This window comes from Notolepis coatsorum (genome assembly GCF_963971535.1).
Source record: "Notolepis coatsorum genome assembly, chromosome: 1".
Lineage (NCBI taxonomy): Eukaryota > Metazoa > Chordata > Actinopteri > Aulopiformes > Paralepididae > Notolepis > Notolepis coatsorum.
In genome coordinates this window covers 39294814-39313777 of record NC_140165.1, presented here as the reverse complement: position 1 = coordinate 39313777, position 18964 = coordinate 39294814, and the positions used below count along the sequence as shown (strand labels likewise).

At 42.1% G+C, this 18964-nt stretch overlaps 1 protein-coding gene across 1 annotated transcript in view; it reads left to right on the top strand.

Annotated features, from left to right (window-relative positions):
• Positions 1–700: 700 nt before the first annotated feature.
• The window catches only part of LOC311241451 (gamma-aminobutyric acid receptor subunit alpha-5-like), a gene marked incomplete at its 3' end in the record, with an annotated part of 157137 nt that continues 138873 nt past the window's right edge, over positions 701–18964 (top strand). The window contains exons 1-3 of the mRNA XM_084330287.1: positions 701–806; positions 4911–4978; positions 11357–11577. Of these exons, the coding sequence (XP_084186413.1) occupies positions 4961–4978; positions 11357–11577 (239 nt within the window). The 5' untranslated portion in view covers positions 701–806; positions 4911–4960. The remainder of the gene's footprint in view (positions 807–4910; positions 4979–11356; positions 11578–18964) is intronic.

The following is an 18964-nucleotide window of genomic DNA, read 5'->3' as shown; positions in this document are numbered from 1 at the left end:
CTCTCTCCTCTCCTCTCCTCCCCTTTCCACTCCTCCCCTCTCCTGTCACCTCTCTCTCCTCTCCTTTCCTCTCTCCTCTCCTCTCCTCCATTCCCCTCTCTCTCTCCATTCCACTCTCCGCTCCACTCCACACCCCTCTCCTCCTCCTCACTCCCTTCATATCCCCTGCTCTCCACTCCTCTAATTCCATCTCTTCTTGTTCATTGTCCACCTTTCCTCCTTTTCCATCCTCTCCTCTCATCTCCCCTTCTTTTCATCCCCTCTCCTCTCCACTCATCTTCTCTCAATTAAATTGTTCTTCTCCCCTCTCCTCTCACTACTATTCTCCTCTCAACTCAATTTGTTCTTCTCTTCTCTTCTCTTCTCTTCTCTTCTCTTCTCTTCTCTTCTCTTCTCTTCTCTTCTCTTCTCTTCTCTTCTCTTCTCTTCTCTTCTCTTCTCTTCTCTTCTCTCCCATCCTCTCCTTCCCACTCTACTCCTCTTCTCTTACTACTATCCTTTTCTCCTCTCCCCTCCTCTCCTCTCCTCTCCTCTCCTCTCCTCTCCTCTCCTCTCCTCTCCTCTCCTCTCCTCTCCTCTCCTCTCCTCTCCACTCCTCTCCTCTCATCTAATTTGTTTTCCCCTTCTCCCCTCTTCTCTTATTACTATGCTCCTCTCCTCGCCTCTCCTCTCCTCTCCTAGCATGTGCCTAACCACGTCCGAAGCTTCGAAGGAACCCCCACCCAACGACAACAGCACGGTCTTCACCAGAATCCTGGACGGTCTGCTCGATGGTTACGACAACCGGCTTAGGCCAGGACTAGGAGGTAATACTATAGAACACCCTGATGTTCTGATCTTGGAATTCTAGCATTCTAATCCAACATTTGAAGAATCACGTTTGAAAGATGCCAGCACTCTCCTCCGAAGCTCTGGCATTAGAATCTGGCATTTTAATAATATGCTAAACCGATATTCCATGCGATAGCCAGATGTAAATGCAACATTCTGATTGTAATGGCCTGGAGACCTGCACGTTGTAGCTCAATGCCGTTACCACGTTGTGGGAAGGGTCCACTTTTCTGTTTCATAGCATGTGATATGTAGCAAACACAGACCGGGGTGACAGACACCAGGGTGGCACAAGGACAATTCCAGACAGAGCACACACACACACACACACACACACACACACACACACACACACACACACACACACACACACACACACACACACACACACACACACACACACACACACACACACACACACACACACACACACACACACACACACACACACACACACACACACACACATGTTATTATTGTTGCTAGGGTACTGGGTTTCAATCTGAGCACACAGAGCAGTTCGTTAATATAAGCCTTTTCATTGTGTGCTACCTTGCAGGAAAGGCAGGAATCAGCCAGAAGGTATCGCAGAATGGGCGCAATTCCATGTATGGTTGTGTTGTGCTTTGTGATACCTCTCTCCTGAAACAGAACATAACCTTGAGAGCCCAGAGCTTTCTGTTCACACTAGAGTTTTTTTATAATTTTTTTTAAAGACTATTGAAAGGAATACATGTTTTTTCCCTTTCATCTTTTTCTCGCCCCAATGTCTCACTCTCTACCTCCCTCTCTCTACCCACCCCCCTCTCTCTGCCCTCTCTCTCTCCCCTCCCTCTCTCTTTTCACCTGTATCTCTCTCTCTCCCTCTCTGCTCTCATCTTCTTTTCTCCCCTTTTCTCCTCCTTCTCCTCGCCTCCTCTTTTCCCCTCTCCCCCCCCCCCTCTCTCTCTCTCTCTCTCTCTCTCTCTCTCTCTCTGAAGCATGGTTTTCTGAACCTAGCTCAACAAACTTGATTCTCGATGCTGTTTTTTTGCCCCCACACCCTCACCCCACACACACTAACCCCCACACCTGTGAAATTTGCCCTTTTCCCTTCAACTCGTTTTTCCCCCCAACAGTCTTTTTCCACCGTAATGAGAAGGATCACCCTTTTCTCCCTGCTGAATGCCAGATGTGTCATATCAAAAGCCCCGTTCAGACTTCCCCCGGTATGCATTCGCTATACCCTTGACACGGAGACCCGCCAAGACGCACAACAAAAACGCTCAAGCCGAGGCATTCAAGTCAGGAGTAGGGATGGGAATCGAAAACCGGTTCCCGTTGGGAACCGGTTCCTAATTGGCCGATGCCTGGAACCGTGTGGCTCCCGTGACTTTCGATTCCCTTATCGCTGCCTACAGTTGCGCAATAATGTTAGCCGTTAGCATGTAGCCATGGCAGACTCTATTTGATTCCTTAATGGCTCGAAATTGCCTGGGTTTTGGTAATATGCTCCCGAAATGCTCCTGCTGTTTGGCTACTTCTATGTGCAGTGAAAACTACTTGAATGCTTTAGAACCTAGTCATTGATTTAGATCAGGCTGAGCTAAAATTAGCCGCGGAGCTAACGTGAGCTAACGCTATTTAATCAAGCTCACAAAGAGAGATAAACAGCTGACAGCGGATAGTACAGGTACAAATACAATAAAACAGCAGGTGGGGGCTGTTGTGTAAACCTTGTACTCTTTAGTTCACATATAATGAGAGACGGAATGTTTGTTTACAAGACTGTAAGCCAGGAAGTACAGTGGTGCAACATACAAATGTGTCCGTGTAGCAACACAAGCCAATACCTTATAGGACAGGGGCCCGGGGAGCTCTCTCTCTCTGTGTGTGTGTGTGTGTGTGTGTGTGTGTGTGTGTGTGTGTGTGTGTGTGTGAGAGAGAGAGTGTGTGAGTGAGAGACAGAAGTCAGAGGAATAACAACCTGTTATTCAATAGATTAAATTAGTTTAAGAATAAAAAAATAAATACATTTTAAGAGAATCTCAAATACATTATTTTATTTAAGTGTAGGCTATAGTTAATGTTTTATTTTTTACAGTTTTTGTATTTTTCTGACATGGGGGCTCAACAATAAATGACAATCAGAAATGTCAAGTTGCATGTTATTCTAACCAGCTTAGACCCCTACGCTCTGCATCTTCTGGCCGCCTCAGACCTACTCCTATCCGAGCTCCGGGAGGGTCATCAAAGAGAAGTCGCCTATTCTCAGTCCTTGCCCCACAATGGTGGAATGAACTACCCACCCCAGTTAGGACAGCCGAAACCCATCCAATCTTTCGCCGTCGACTAAAGACGCACTTCTTCAACCATTATCTGAAAAAAAAAAAATATATCTAACCCTAACTAACCGTACTGTCATGCACTTGTCCTAATAAACTAACCTACACTTTAGCACTCAACACTTTGATGAACATTGTTGCTCAGCTGATAGAGTTGTGCCCTTCCTGATGGCTTGTCGTACAGAACTTGTAAGTCGCTTTGGATAAAAGCGTCAGCTAAATGACTAAATGTAGTTCTGTTGCATTTTCAATTTATTTATTTAAATTATAAATTGATCAGGTATCGATAAGGGAATCGATAAAGAATCGAATCGATAAGCAGAATCGATAATGGAATCGTATCGATAAAATCCTATCAATTCCCATCCCTAGTCAGGAGCGTGCTCTCCACGGCAGGGGACCCATCCCGGCCTGTCGGGGGACCAGATTTATATGCACTGGGGTGCGGGGGGTGGGGATCTATACGTGTCCGCTGTTTCATGGGACAGCAGCGCTAATGCCCCCCCACCACCCCTAGCTTACAAGACATGCAACGCGCAGGCGTAAAATAAATTATGATTCGATTTTTTCTTTTTAGAGGAGAAACGGAAGGACACAAATAACGATGAAGGATCGGTTGACCTTGTCAAGGAAGTCGGGGCAAAAATGGGATTGTTCTCTGCTTTAATATTGTGGTGGCACTTCTGAACGGGTCGTGTGGGTTATGGATGTGTGTGTGTGTTAGTGTGTAGTGTGGGGGGGGGGGTGTTAATACAGGGGTGTTGGTAGTTGAGCTGGGGTAGGCCACTCGTGTTAGGGAATTGGCGGGAAAAGGGAGGGAAAAGACTTGAGATAGTAACAAGCCAGTTTGAGCTAACAGCTAGCTGGTTCTTTGAGTTGGTCTTCCTCCCAAACCTCCTGAAGTTGGAGGTTCTTCCTTCTCTCTTGCTGAATTTAACCCTTTAACTACCACACTACAGTAGGTTAACCTTTCGGTTAACAGACGGTTAGTGGTAGTGAAAGTGGTTAACCTTCTGTAGTGTGGTTGTGAAAGGGTCAACCCTTTGTCATGTGGCAGTGAAAGGGTTAACCTTATGTAGTGTCACAGTGAAAGGGTTAACCGTTTGGTAGTGTGGTAGTGAAAGGGTTAAAGGTATGATCTCCAACCACTGTATGCAAGCTGTCGTCGCTGTAAACGAGGGTCACCTCTGTGTCGCACGAGTTGAAATATAGGTTTGAAATGAAATCCCTTAACCCTTAACCTGCGAGATTCCACCAATAACAAGAAGCCTGTTTGATTTGTCATGAACAGGGAATCTTCTCATTTCAACAAGCACTGGCACCAGTGTTTTTTTTTATATTGTTATATTGGAAGTAAGAATGAGGCTTTTTGTTTGCAATTGTTAGCAATGTTAGCAATGTTAGCAATGCTGGTGGAAGCTGCTACTGTTATATGTGATTTATTTTGGAGACATCCTTCATACACCATTGACCTCCACCAGAACTGTAAACAAATGCTAACTATTTCTGCTTACTATTACTACAAAAAAGTATCATGGTTTGATGGTAATTTCTGTTTTACCATGGTATTGGCCATTGTATAAATAATTGACCGTTGGACCGCCATGGTTAAAATGATCTTAATTCAGCACCAAAAAAGTACAGAAATCGACTAACAAAGTCTTGGGTCAAGTAAACTAACCAAATCGACGGACAGCCATATTGTTTTCACAACCTCGTCACATCCTAACGTCCTGCATTCTGTTCTATCCGCAGAGAATGTGACAGAGATCAAGACGGATATATTTGTCACAAGCTTTGGCCCGATGTCCGACACAGAGATGGTGAGTCCATTAAAGCCCCGGTCCCTGATTTCGTTTGACCACATTATAAATGTGGGGTTTATTCACGTACATGCTTTAAGAGTTTAATCTGTTGATGGAAAATAGACCTCTTGGAATTTTCTAAACCCATTATGAATCAGAATATAGGTCTGTTTTACTCAAACACAGTAAACAAAAAGTAATTTGGTGTTAGTCCTCGTATCAAGAGCTGAGTATCAACTAGAGAATAACAAATGCGTCTCCATTGCTATTTCTTTTTGGGTGGGGCTGCCAGTTTGTTTACGTTTGGATCACAGCTTACAGCACCATTAGGGACTCTGAGTCATGAAAATGGCCAACAATGCTTGGAGCAGGGATAGGAAATTGGCAACTGGGTCAGAATCAAAGTTGGGACTCAAAGGAATAAAAAGGTAGCGATGGCCCGGCTTCTGGGAGAATTGCCCGTCTACTCTAGCCGTAAAAAACGCATCAACAATGTGTAAGATTTGACCTGAATAAGGAAATACTTTTGACATGGACTATTTTTGAGGTTAAACATTATGGGCTATTCACTGTGGGATGTGGTAATTGAATTCAGCTATGCTTTGATACAGCAGTGACTTGCAGTAGCAGTAGTAGTAGTAGTAGTAGCAGTAGTAGTAGTAGTAGTAGTAGTAGTAGTAGTAGTAGTAGTAGTAGTAGTAGTAGTAGTAGTAGTAGTAGTAGTAGTAGTAGTAGTAGCAATAGTAGTAGTAGCAGTAGCAGTAGCAGTAGTAGTAGTAGTAATAGTAATAGTAGTAATAGTAATAGTAGTAGTAGTAGTAGTAGTAGTAGTAGTAGTAGTAGTAGTAGTAGTAGTAGTAGTAGTAGTAGTAGTAGTAGTAGTAGTAGTAGTAGTAGCAGTAGTAATTAGGGATGCTCGATATTGGCTTTTTTACCGATACCGGTATTCCGATATTGTCCAACTCTTAATTTCCGATACCGATATCAACCGATATCAACCGATACCGATATATGCAGGGTTTCCCCCCACCCCCCAAAAACTGAATAATTTCAGGTAACTAATAATTTCACTGGATATATATATAACAAATATTGTTATTGTTTTTTTTTTTTTTAACCGATACCGATATTTTCCGATATCACATTTTACTGCCGATATCGGCCGATAATATTGGTCGGCCGATAATATCGGACATCCCTAGTAGTAATAGTAATAGTAGTAGTAATAGTAGTAGTAGTAGTAGTAGTAGTAGTAGTAGTAGTAGTAGTAGTAGTAGTAGTAGTAGTAGTAGTAGTAGTAGTAGTAGTAGTAGTAGTAGTTGTAGAAGGCCAAAAAAACACACTGACAAGGATATTAAAGGCCCGTCAGCAATCCAAACGTAAACAAATGGGTTATAGCCCAGACTATCACTAGATTCCTCAATAATGTATGTGAATATATAGCTCACATTAATATGGTCAGAACTTACAGATTTGACCTTTACCAGAGACTAGTTTGTGTATTTTTATAGTGTGTTTTGTTTTATGCTTAAAATAATGTCATTTTGTATCGCGTGGTTACGGACCCCTGGAGGTGGAAGAGGTCCACTTTGTGGATCATAAAGGCTTTTTGCCATTGCACCTATATTCCTATAATGTCAGTTCACTAATTGTGTCATCATTCTGAGAGGATCTGGTAACGTTATTGAATTTCTGTTGTAGTTCATTTATTTATTTATTTCTCTTTTCGTTCATTTTCAAAAGCGAAATCGATGTTTCATAAAAGGCGGAACCTATGACAGATCACCCATCTGAGTGTTCAAATCAATATCATGTTTTCTTCTGCGTGTTCATTTAGGAAGAAGGAACACGTGTTATGCGCTCACTTTGTGTTGATAAGTGCCCCCCAGGGAAGGAACAGTTGCGATTGGAGGATCCTAGAAAAGAGGACGGGGCTTGACATAGGTCATTGTGACATTGTCATCCGAATGTTCAGTTCTCTTCAATTCTAATCTCTTGCAAGTGAGACCATATACACCTGAAATGGTTAAATAATACAGACAGATAATACAAAAGATAGACAGTGGCTCAGGAGTTAGAGCAGTCGTCTGGTAATCCGGAGGTTCCCGGTTCGATTCCCACTCCTCCCGGGCAGCGTGTCGAAGTGTCCTTGAGCAAGACACTTAACCCCTAATTGCTCCGATGAGCAGGTTGGCACCTTGCATGGTTGCCTCCGCCATCAGTGTGTGAATGTGAGTGAATAGGTAAAATGTGAGGAACAAATTGTAAAGCGCGTTGGATTAAAGCGCTATATAAATGCAACCATTTACCATCATATAAAAGATACAACATTCAAAAAAAGTGTAAAAAAGCTAGAGAAGCCACCTGACCTATAAACGGTTTCACTGGGATTGTGTTGCTAGGGAACAACTTGGACCTGTGTTAATTTCCTGTCCTGATGTTAGCAAACACTGTGACGGGAAATAAACCTGGGTCCATTTAACATGTTTACGTTGTCGAGTTCAAACCGTCTATATTACCTTGTGCTAAATTGTTCTAATTGACTGACTTGTTGTGCTAAGCAGCTGGTTGTTGTCGATACATGTCAATACAAACCCCATATAAAACCCATCCCAACACCCTCAGGAATCACGCGGCGTTCTTTACTGCTGGGTTTGACGAGGCGCTGCAGGGTATTCCTCTCTTCTCACTCCAGTCACTCATTACACACTCGCTCCCTCAATAACCCGTTTATTTGTCCTTAACCCACTTATTAGCCCATTTTCCTGCAGAGGCATTTAGGCCACGTTACCACGGCAACCTACTGAGGAAGTGTGACGGTGCAGCGTGAGGATTAATAATGACGTGACTGTCATGGTGGTCGACGAGGAACGAAAATAAGGACAAAATAACGTTGGCGTAATCGTCACCCGTCTGCTATTTCTTCCGGATGTGCCGGACAAAATACTGTAGATTAGAGTTCATTTGATCATTTACGAAACAAGTTACAGGATAATACGCTTGTTTGACCACAACAATTGAGGGTAAAACACAAATATGTCCCAATACTTATATTATTGTTGTTATCCTTATGACCTACCGTTTATGCTGTTGTTATGAGCTGGATATTCAGAGACATTCTTGTATTTCCAAGGTCACACATTATGTACTTTGACAGTTGTATACAGCGATACTTTGAGACCACAGTGACCACAGTTGACTGATACTAATCAGCAACCAGACCGCGGACATGGTATGAGCAGCTGAACGCAATGCATTTCCTCATTACATGGCCTGTGTGTTTTAAGTGACGGGTGTGTTCCCCAAACAGCAATAGAAATGTAATGCTAAGGGTGCGACTGGGTAGCGCAGTGGACTAAGCACTTGCCTACCACCACAGAGACTCTGATCCAGCTGTCAGCGGTACCTCCGGCTTGTTCAGTCGTCCCTACTAACACAATTGGCAGTGTTAGCGGGTGGGAAGCTGGTGGGGTATGTGTCCTGGTCGTTGTAAACTGTGACTCCTACTGGTTGGTTGGGGCAGCTGTTCAGCAGGGAGGGGATCTCGGGGAAATAGCGTGAACCTCCACACGCGTTACGTTCCACCAGTGAAACTCCTCGCTGTCAGGTGAAAAGAAGCGGCTGGCGACTCCACATGTATCGGAGGAGGCATGTGGTAGTTCTCCCCAGGCAGACAGTGGGGCAATGCACGCAACGACCAGGAAGGGAATTGGCATAACGACTAAATTGGGATAGGTGAAAAATACAGAAAGCCCCCCCCCCCCCAAAAAAGTTGACATTGCTTTCAGTTTAGCTGGTTGTCCGTACTAATACACATTGGCAGTATTAGGGGGTGGGAAACTGATGGGTGGGGATCGGGCGTTGTGGACAGCGACTCCTACAGGTCGGTTGGTGCGCCTGCACAGTAGAATCAGGAAGTGATGGGGGCGGCGCCCCTCCAAAGCGCAGACCCCTGACGCTGAAAGATTGTGCCGCGCAGGTGAAAAGATGCGACTGCTGTTACCTCGAGTATCGGAGGGGACTCGTGCTATGTATGGCTTAGTCCACATTGCAGCCGGCTTGTGGGAGGCAAGAAACAGCGTTCGAGACAGGGGAGGGTTGAATTGGACGATATGAAATTGGGATGGGAGAAAAATAGAAAATGGGAGAAAAAGTGGATCAAAAAGTTGAATAAAGATGTGCTCAACAAACCTAATCAGTGGTACAGTTGTATTCAGGAGGTCATGGGAGCACTGGTAAGGGGCGGTGGTAATATTGTGACCCTACCCTCCGATGTACTTCAATGAAAATTAGGGTTGTAATTGGACTATACCAGCCAAAAGGACACACAGTATCATAGATGCAAAACGTGTTTCCTGTGACCCGCCACTAGGGGCAGAGTGGCCAACCGCGAGTGAGCGACCCTGTATCGTGCCCTGGCGTCACATTCTCATGCCTGTCCCACAACCTCTAGCGTGTGCTCTTCACGCTTGGACACCCTTAGACACGACGTCTGATACTGAGTCACTGTGTATGGCCCTCGGTACTATCCGTAGTCTCCGCGGTTAACGTTAACTGTATAAGTTTACCCTGGAAGTGCTTCATTGGCAGGAGAGTGCATTTGACCTCGACACTAACAAGACTCACTTTTCCCGACAGCCTTACCCAAACTATAACCTCAACCACACCGTTAACCCTAAACTAACCATAACCGTTAAGCAAACCATTAAATCTAACCTTATACCCTGAGTATAACCTTAAAACTACCCATAACACTAACCAGAACCATAATATGTGTGTGTATGGGTAGTGTAGAGGTGCAAGTGCTCGCCTACTACCACAGTAACTGCTGGTTTGAGTTCTGGTCACACCATTCTTTTTTCTTGTTTTTGGGTTTAAAGCCCCCTGCCGGTAGAGCAACATCACACATGTCCTTTTCACGCAGCATAAGCGTGAGACACGGACACACTATCCTGTAATGGACCAGCGGGCGTATTTCAAGCATAGGCGTGATATAGGGAGTGAGCTACTGAGTTAGTGGACGAGTTAGTCGCTAAATGATCATGATCATACAGATGTGCTTTGCATGGAGGGTGGGGAAGAGTGGGGCGTACTCCTTATCTCTGCATGTTAGAGATCCACTGATCCGATTCATTGCTTTTACTGAGAAGTATAAACTCAGACCATTAGTTTGGTGTCATTGGACAAAATGATTAACACTATGGTCGCCAAAAACGCCTTACCACGTCATTCCCCGCCATGCTCATTCTGCCAAAGACGCCGTACCACGTCTTTGATATCAATATTTCAAAAATCTGTGATAGCAATCATATTTCTCCCCCGGAGACTTGAGATCTACTGTTGATCCCCTCTCAACTCTCCAACGGTTCAAGAGCGCCATCTGGTGGCTGATCGGCGGATTGCTCAAACCGGAAACAGGAAATGGAAGCTGGTGCTCATTCCAATTCGGTCCGATCACTCGCTAATAGTCCCAGGACTTGAGCTAGACACAATGGATAGCAATCCGTTACCAATAACTCGATAAACAACATGATTTGGACGTATATACTATTATACAACCTGGAGATGGATCGCATATTTCTACATCCCATAATAGGAATATTTCTGCTCCACGCTCATCGCCCAACGCTACGAGGAAGCTACGGTAAGTTTCAGCGTTATTTTTTAAAGTGTTCGATACAAACTGCTCTAATGATCATATCACCCACACTAGATGAATCATCTAACGTTGGCCACGGAATTATAAACGACCCCCCCCCCATCCGGTCAACATCAGATGATAAGTAGTAACTTCTAGAAGCACGTCCATTTGAATTTTTTTTATTTCGCGCCGATTGCTATCAAACTGTATACAATCATCAATATAATGCATTTAGGGCTATAAATCACGTTCTGGAGAAAGCTGCAGAAAACGATAAAACATACTTATACTTTAGACCGTATTTTAGTATGAATATGTGAATGAAAAAGTATAACGTTGCTACACCCTGAACAATAGATACTTGATGTTGAATGGGCCATAGTAATGTCAATTTAGCAATACAATTAAAAAAGTTATAGCCCTGCAAAGAAGGGGAACTTCTCCATAGACAAATAGAGCTGGCGTGGGATGGTTTATTCTGAATATAAGCCTGGCGACCAAAGTGTTAACATATAGACCCAATTATTCTCCATCAGAGAGATTTAACATAGAAAAAAATGCATCAAATCAAATCACTGTGACTTGATTTTTGACATGTTTACACGTGAATGGAATTTGATTTGGTACTGGGGGGTATACTGGGGACACAGTTCTCCCTAACCGATACCAGTATCAGTATTGATACATTGATACCCTCGATGACCCTTCTGAGCTGAACATGTCCTCCTCTTCACCCCCCCCCCCCCCCCCCTCAGGAATACACCATCGATGTATTCTTCCGGCAGAGCTGGAAGGACGAGCGCCTGTGCTTTAAGGGCCCCATGGAGATGCTGCCGCTAAACAACCTGCTGGCCAGCAACATCTGGACCCCGGACACGTTCTTCCTTAACGGCAAGAAGTCCATCGCCCATAACATGACCACGCCCAACAAGCTGCTCCGGCTGAAAGACGACGGCACACTACTCTACACTATGAGGTAGGTCCAAACACCACAACACCAGATCCTGACGTAATACAGATGGCCAACTCTTTGGCAACAATAAACAGTGTTTTTTTTTTTACTACCTTGTTGTTCTTATGGGGTGTTTTATAGTTTGCGTTATTTTGCATTCCATAATCTATCTTAACCCAATGGTTGCTAGTATGAGTGGTTGCTAGGTGGTTGCTAGGAGGGATGCACAATAATAATAATAATAATAATAATATATCTTAACCCATTCTCCGCCGATTGATTGATTGATTGATTGAAAACTTTATTAACAGATTGCAGAATGGGTACAATACAGTACAGCTCAATACACACAATTGTTAAGGGGATGCAGACCAGAGAAAGACTTTCGTCTTGTTTACATCAGGGTCCCCCATTTTCAATTCATCAGGACATATATGACGATGACGTGTTAACACATCATTCTCCGCCATGCGTAATCTGCCAATGACGCCGTAAGGCGTCTTTGAGATCAATATTTCATATTTTCGTCATGGTATTCATATTTCACCCACGGAGTCTTGGGTGATGCTGTGGGACTCGGCACAACTCTGCAACGCTTCAATACCGCCACCTGGTGGCCGATCGGCGAGTTGCCAAAGAGGAAGTTGCCTAAATCGGAAGTGGTCCGTCCCCTATTTTCGTCCGGCCACTCGGTGATCGTCCCGGGGCTCAATCCACACACCGTGGATATCGATCCGTTGCCATAACTCAATAATCAACATGATTTGGACGTGTATTAGTAATATACAAACCAGAAATGGATTGCATCGATCAACATCCCATAATAGCGATCTTTTTGCTCCACTCTCATCACCCAACGCTACGAGGAGACTGGGGTGAGTTTCAGCGTTTTTCTTTACCATTTTTGATACAAACTGCTCTGATCAATATATCACCCATACTACATGAATCATTTAACGTCGGTCATTGAATTATAAACGACCCCCCCCTCCCCCTCCTTTCACCCGCAGATGACCAGTCATGACGTTTAGGACCATGTACAGTTGAAATTTTTAATATAACGTTGATCGGTATCAAACTGCATTTGATCATCTAATATATGCATTTAGGCCTATATCTCACGTTCTATGAAATACTGCAGAAAACGATAAAAACATATTTATACTCTAGACGGTGTTTTAGTATGAATGTGTGAATGAAAAAATAAAACGTTCCTACATCCTGAACGATAGATAATTGATGTTGAATGGGCCATAGTAGTGTCAATTTAGCAATACAATTTAAAAAGTTATAGCCCTGCAAAGAAGGTGAACATCTCCATAGACAAATAGCGCTGGCGGAGGATGGTTTAGGATGGCTATAAGCCCGGCAGAGAATGGTTGCTAGTAGGGATGCACAATAATAATAATAATAATAATAATAATAATAATAATAATAATAATAATAATAATAATAATAATAATAATAATAATAATAATAATAATAATCTATCTTAACTGAGTGGTTGCTAGGAGGGAGTCATTGCTAGGAGGAGTGGTTGCTAGGAGGAGTGGTTGCTAGGTGGGATGCACAATAGCTGCCTTAAGATTTATGCTCAGAATTGTGACACCATTTGAAAGCAAAGGATGGCCCACCAGCCAACACCTCAGCCAAATTGACTTTGTGCTGTTTCTCTGTCTATGCTGAAGGACAAATTGCCACTCTGCATTGCCTCAAGAAGTTTCCCATGGCCATAACAGAGATACATATAGGACAAATCCCTGTTGACTGATACATGGACACTCATGCTACACTCTATCTGAATATCTCAAGTTTCGTCATGAAGCCATAACATGTTTAGACCATCTACAAGACAAACTGCAATGCCTAAAAAGCTAGCATCCAATCTATATCTGTATGTCTGTTTTTTTTTACATAGGACGTGATCTGAGTTTGCCGCTCAGTTCAGCGCAGATCTGACTAGATATCACGGCGGAGAGAGCAAAATGGGCAGGGTTTTACATAATCTACATTGCCTTGTTTAAAACACTTAACGTTCCGACGGACCGTCGCATTTCGCAACACATTTTACAGCCAGTTGTCAGCGTCACACTGTGTTATTATCTCTCAACCAACACATCGGTTGAAAGCTAAAATGGCCGCCATTTGATAGCCACACCACTTGACCTATTACGTGCTTCCAATCTCAGGTTATAAGACCAAACAGCCAACGAGAGTCAGTTTAGAAAAAGTGACCACCTCCGGTTTCGCCTCTCAATGACCGGACAAATCACGACTGACGCTGAAAATGATTGACCGTTTGTGTAGCCAATGAAATTCTGAAAAGAATGACATCTTACTTGAGTGGGTTTTCTGAGACAGAGAAGCTGTAAAATAGGTAAAAGCATCCCTCTCCAGAGTGCAAATTGCGCTGATCTATTGTTGTCGCCTAAAACATACCAATTACATAAAGATGTGTAAAACACAATCTTTTTGTGATATTGTTATCGACTTTGGACATGTTCTAGGTAAGACTTCAGGCTATGGCCCCAGCAGTGTACTCAGCTAATTCAGCTAATAACTATAGAGTAGATAGATCTGCAGGCATCTGTTTGCAAAATAATGAAAATTACATTTATTTTTTATTTCAGTGTGTTCAAACCTCTGTAACTCTATGCCAATAGCACCCAGAGTGTTTCCTTTCAAACTTTCCCCACTTTCTAGTCTTGCACAAGGACCAATCAGCATGGGTATGGGCGGGTTAATTTTCCATTGATGGGGATTTGATTGGCTGTTTTTAAATAAAGTGCGCAGGCTCTGCGAGATTTGTACTTTGTACGTTGTAGGTCTGCATTTTAAATGTAAGGAGTAAAAAGTATGTTTTTTTTCTCTGAAATGTAATTGAGTAAAAAGTACAAGTATACAAATCTAATAATACTCGAGTAAAGTACAAATACCTAAAAACAGTACTTAAGTATTGTAACAAAGTACAATTACTCAAGTACTTTACACCCCTGTAATTGGGGGACTCAAATGCAGGACATATGGAGGCAGAGTTGAGCCCACCGGGATGCTTTTCATGACAGAGGACACAGGATACAAATATAGCAGGAACTGAAAAAGGGCTGCCTAACCCAAACAAAGAACAGAGGAACACTAGTAAAAATAGGAAAAAACAAACACAAGGGGGCTGGATAATACAATGACAAGGAGACTAGAGAATACAATGGTTCATGAGGAGACTAGAGAATACAATGGTTCAGGAGGAGACTAGAAAATACAATGGTTCATGAGGAGACTAGAGAATACAATGGTTCATGAGGAGACTAGAGAATACAATAGTTTACGAGGAGACTAGATGATACTATGACAAGGAAACTAGATAATACTATGGTTCACGAGGAGACTAGAGAATACAATGGTTCATGAGGAGACTAGAGAATACAATGGTTCATGAGGAGACTAGAGAATACAATGGTTCACGAGGAGACTAGAGAATACAATGGTTCATGAGGGGACTAGAGAATACAATGGTTCATGAGGAGACTAGAGAATACAATGGTTCATGAGGAGACTAGAGAATACAATGGTTCATGAGGAGACTAGATGATACTATGGTTCATGAGGAGACTAGAGAATACAATGGTTCATGAGGAGACTAGATGATACAATGGTTCATGAGGAGACTAGATGATACAATGGTTCATGAGGAGACTAGAGAATACAATGGTTCATGAGGAGACTAGATGATACAATGGTTCATGAGGAGACTAGATGATACAATGGTTCATGAGGAGACTAGAGAATACAATGGTTCATGAGGAGACTAGATGATACAATGGTTCATGAGGAGACTAGATGATACAATGGTTCATGAGGAGACTAGATGATACAATGGTTCATGAGGAGACTAGATGATACAATGGTTCATGAGGAGACTAGATGATACTATGGTTCATGAGGAGACTAGATGATACAATGGTTCATGAGGAGACTAGATGATACAATGGTTCATGAGGAGACTAGATGATACTATGGTTCATGAGGAGACTAGATGATACTATGACAAGGAAACTAGAGAATACAATAGTTTACGAGGAGACTAGATAATACAATGACAAGGAGACTAGATAATACAAAAGTTCATGAGACTAGAGAATACAATAGTTTACGAGAAGACTAGATAATACAATAGTTTACCAGGAGACTAGATAATACAATGACACAGAGACAAGATAATACAATTGTTTACGAGGAGACTAGACAATACTGTGACATTGTGACAAGGAGACTATAGAGAATACAATAGTTTACGAGGAGACTACAGAATACAATGACAAGGAGACTAGAGAATTCAATGACAATACAATGGTTCATGAGCAAAACAGACAGACTCTGATATCAAACAGTTGACCGTAGACACATTGACACCACAAGGTCTAAACAGAGTCTCGGGAAATAAAAGTAAAAGTGCAGTACTTTTCTGACTCTACTATAAGGGAAAATTAGGTGAAGTAGCATATTTCTTCCCCTGTTGACTCATCTATGGAAAGATATGGATTTCACATCAAAATCATGCCTCAGTTTTGGATTATAAGTCTGTATTGGCCTTCATGGCAAACTCCCAACACCTCTTGTTAAGTATAAACATTTCTTACGCCATGGACCGTAAAGCACACTGTAATAAAGGTTTTAATGACTCACAAAACAGGCCTAATGAAACACATGATGTCAAACCTCAAGGTTAATGAGATAGCGACAACAAAGATCCAATGTCCGTTATGGAAGGTATTGGTGCTTCAATTTCTCATATTGATGAGTCACACAGAGGCCACATCCTGCAAGGTTAGTTACTATCCTGTGCAGTGTTTGACAGACGTTAAATATCTCTTCCAAGAGAAAGTAAACTAATTCCCTTAAACATATTGAATAAATCATCCTCTCTTAATTGTTCCCTCCATAATTTAAATGAAGAGCTATATTTTTACTATATTATATTACTGCTATAATATATATTTTATTTTTTACATTTACCCAGGGTAGGTTCACCGAGGATGAATGTTCTTTGTCAATGCCCTGCTTCACATTCATACACTGGTTAATTGTGATACTATGTATACTATAAATATATTAAAACATACTATTAATATGGTGCGGCTGGGTAGCGCAGTGGACTAAGCACTCGCCTACCACCGCAGAGACTCTGGGATCGAATCCAGCTGTCAGCGGTACCTCCGGCTTGGTCAGTCGTCCCTACTAACACAATTGGCAGTGTTAGCGGGTGGTAAGCCGGCGGGGTATGTGTGTCCTGGTCGTTGGAAACTGCGACTCCTACTGGTCGGTCGGGGCTCCTGTTCAGCAGGGAGGGGATCTGGGGGAAATAGCGTGAACCTCCGCACGTGTTACGTTCTCCCAGTAAAACTCCTTGCTGTCAGGTGAAAAGAAGCGGCTGGCGACACCACATGTATGTGGTACTTCTACACCCTCCCCAGGCCAACAGTGGGGCAATGCGCGCAACGACCACCAGGAAGGGAATTGGCATAATGACAAAATTGGGATGTGTGAAAAATACAGAAAGCAAAAAAATATATAAAAAAACATATTATTAATATATGCAAATCAACGTTATTTCATTTAATTTCAAACCTTTATTTAAACTCGAAAGGCAACTGAGGTTTCCCTCATTTACAGTCACGTTGAGTTAAGCAAAACATACAGAGCAAAAAAAGGCATTTCAAATCACACAGCATATACAATCATAACAATTAGACAAGTAATGATAACAATCAATTAAAACATGTACAACTTGATTGACAATTGTTGGAATTTAGTTTTCTTTCAAACTCATTTGGTTGTGGAGGCACTTGGAGGCTAGAGCTCTTTGAATCTGTGTGACGTAGAGCTCTGCGTAGGAGCTGGTTATCAGACCTAACGTTATGATTGGCTGAGAAACATTGCCAAAAAAGGCCAAAACCTCCTGATAATACACTCGTAACCTATAGCAACACCTTTTGTTTACCGCTACGTATAGGAATGGATATGTAGCAGTGTGTCATGGCGTGACGTAACATTATAGTGGAGTCAAGTCTCTCAATTCATACTCAATATTGATTTATATTGGCTATATATCATTTTTATAATTCATATTGATTAAATGTGAAGTTTACTATCCCACATATTACACTATAATAATAATAATAATAATAATAATAATAATAATAATAATAATAATAATAATAATAATAATAATAATAATAATAATAATAATAATAATAATAATAATAATAATAATAATAATAATAATAATAATGCATTTTATTTAAAGGCGCCTTTCAAAGCACCCAAGGTCGTCGTACAGGGTTAAAAACAAATACAATTACACACAGTAAAAACACAATATTACAGAGTTACACATAGGGGAGTAGTTATAATAAAGTTCACAGTAATATAATACTAGATCGCCAAATCTCAAGGTTCATTTGTTGATGAATCAGAGTAAAATATTTCTTGATTCACAGGTCTGGGCTGACGCCACACCTTGGACTTTCACGACTCAAGGTTTATTCAGTAGTTTATTGAATATAAATAGACTCCCCCACCCCCCCTGCACCTTAATCTAACATATTCAGAGACGAGAGCGACGGAGACAGAACGGGGTGAGACCAGAGGGACGGGGACAAGGCGGGGTACGGGGGAGTCAAGGACCTGTTTCACAGGGACCAATAAATCATCAGCTTTTATGCAGCCTATCTGCCCAAACTCAGCCATGCAGTGGGGCTTGCAGACTGTTGCTGTCATTGTAGTAGAAGTAGTCAAGCCTCAGGATTTCTGCTTGACATACTGTCACCCAGTGGCCAATCTGTGAGTCTCACAGGTTTGAAAAGGGATGCAGTGTGGAAGTGAAGTGTTTTGGCTCTTTAAATGGTCTGATGAAGAACATTGTTGCAGACAAATCAATGTTTCCCTCTTTCTTTCTTTCTTTCTTTCTTTCTTTCTTTCTTTCTTTCTTTCTTTCTTTCTTTCTTTCTTTCTTTCTTTCTTTCTTTCTTTCTTTCTTTCTTTCTTTCTTTCTTTCTTTCTTTCTTTCTTTTCTTTGAGATTCCATAGTAGGCTATGGGCCTATAGGCTGTCAGCGAAGGCAAGATCAACACTAGAGTTATACACGGTTGTCTTTTTCTTTCATTTATGTGTGGATTCTGAGTCTCTGGAGCATTTAAACACTGGTCATGCGTGTTCACATCAGTGAGTGCACCGCTAATTTACAACAACGTCAGCACAGAAGCCTTTAGAGTTTTTCTGTCAGGGCATTTGCTGTAGTTCAGGAGCCTTAGGACTCAACTCAGACTCACGCTCATTTTAGAAGCCTATAAGAATAATTACAGTACGGAGCATCTCACATCTTTAATGGCTATTTTGTTCTCAGTCTCTCTGT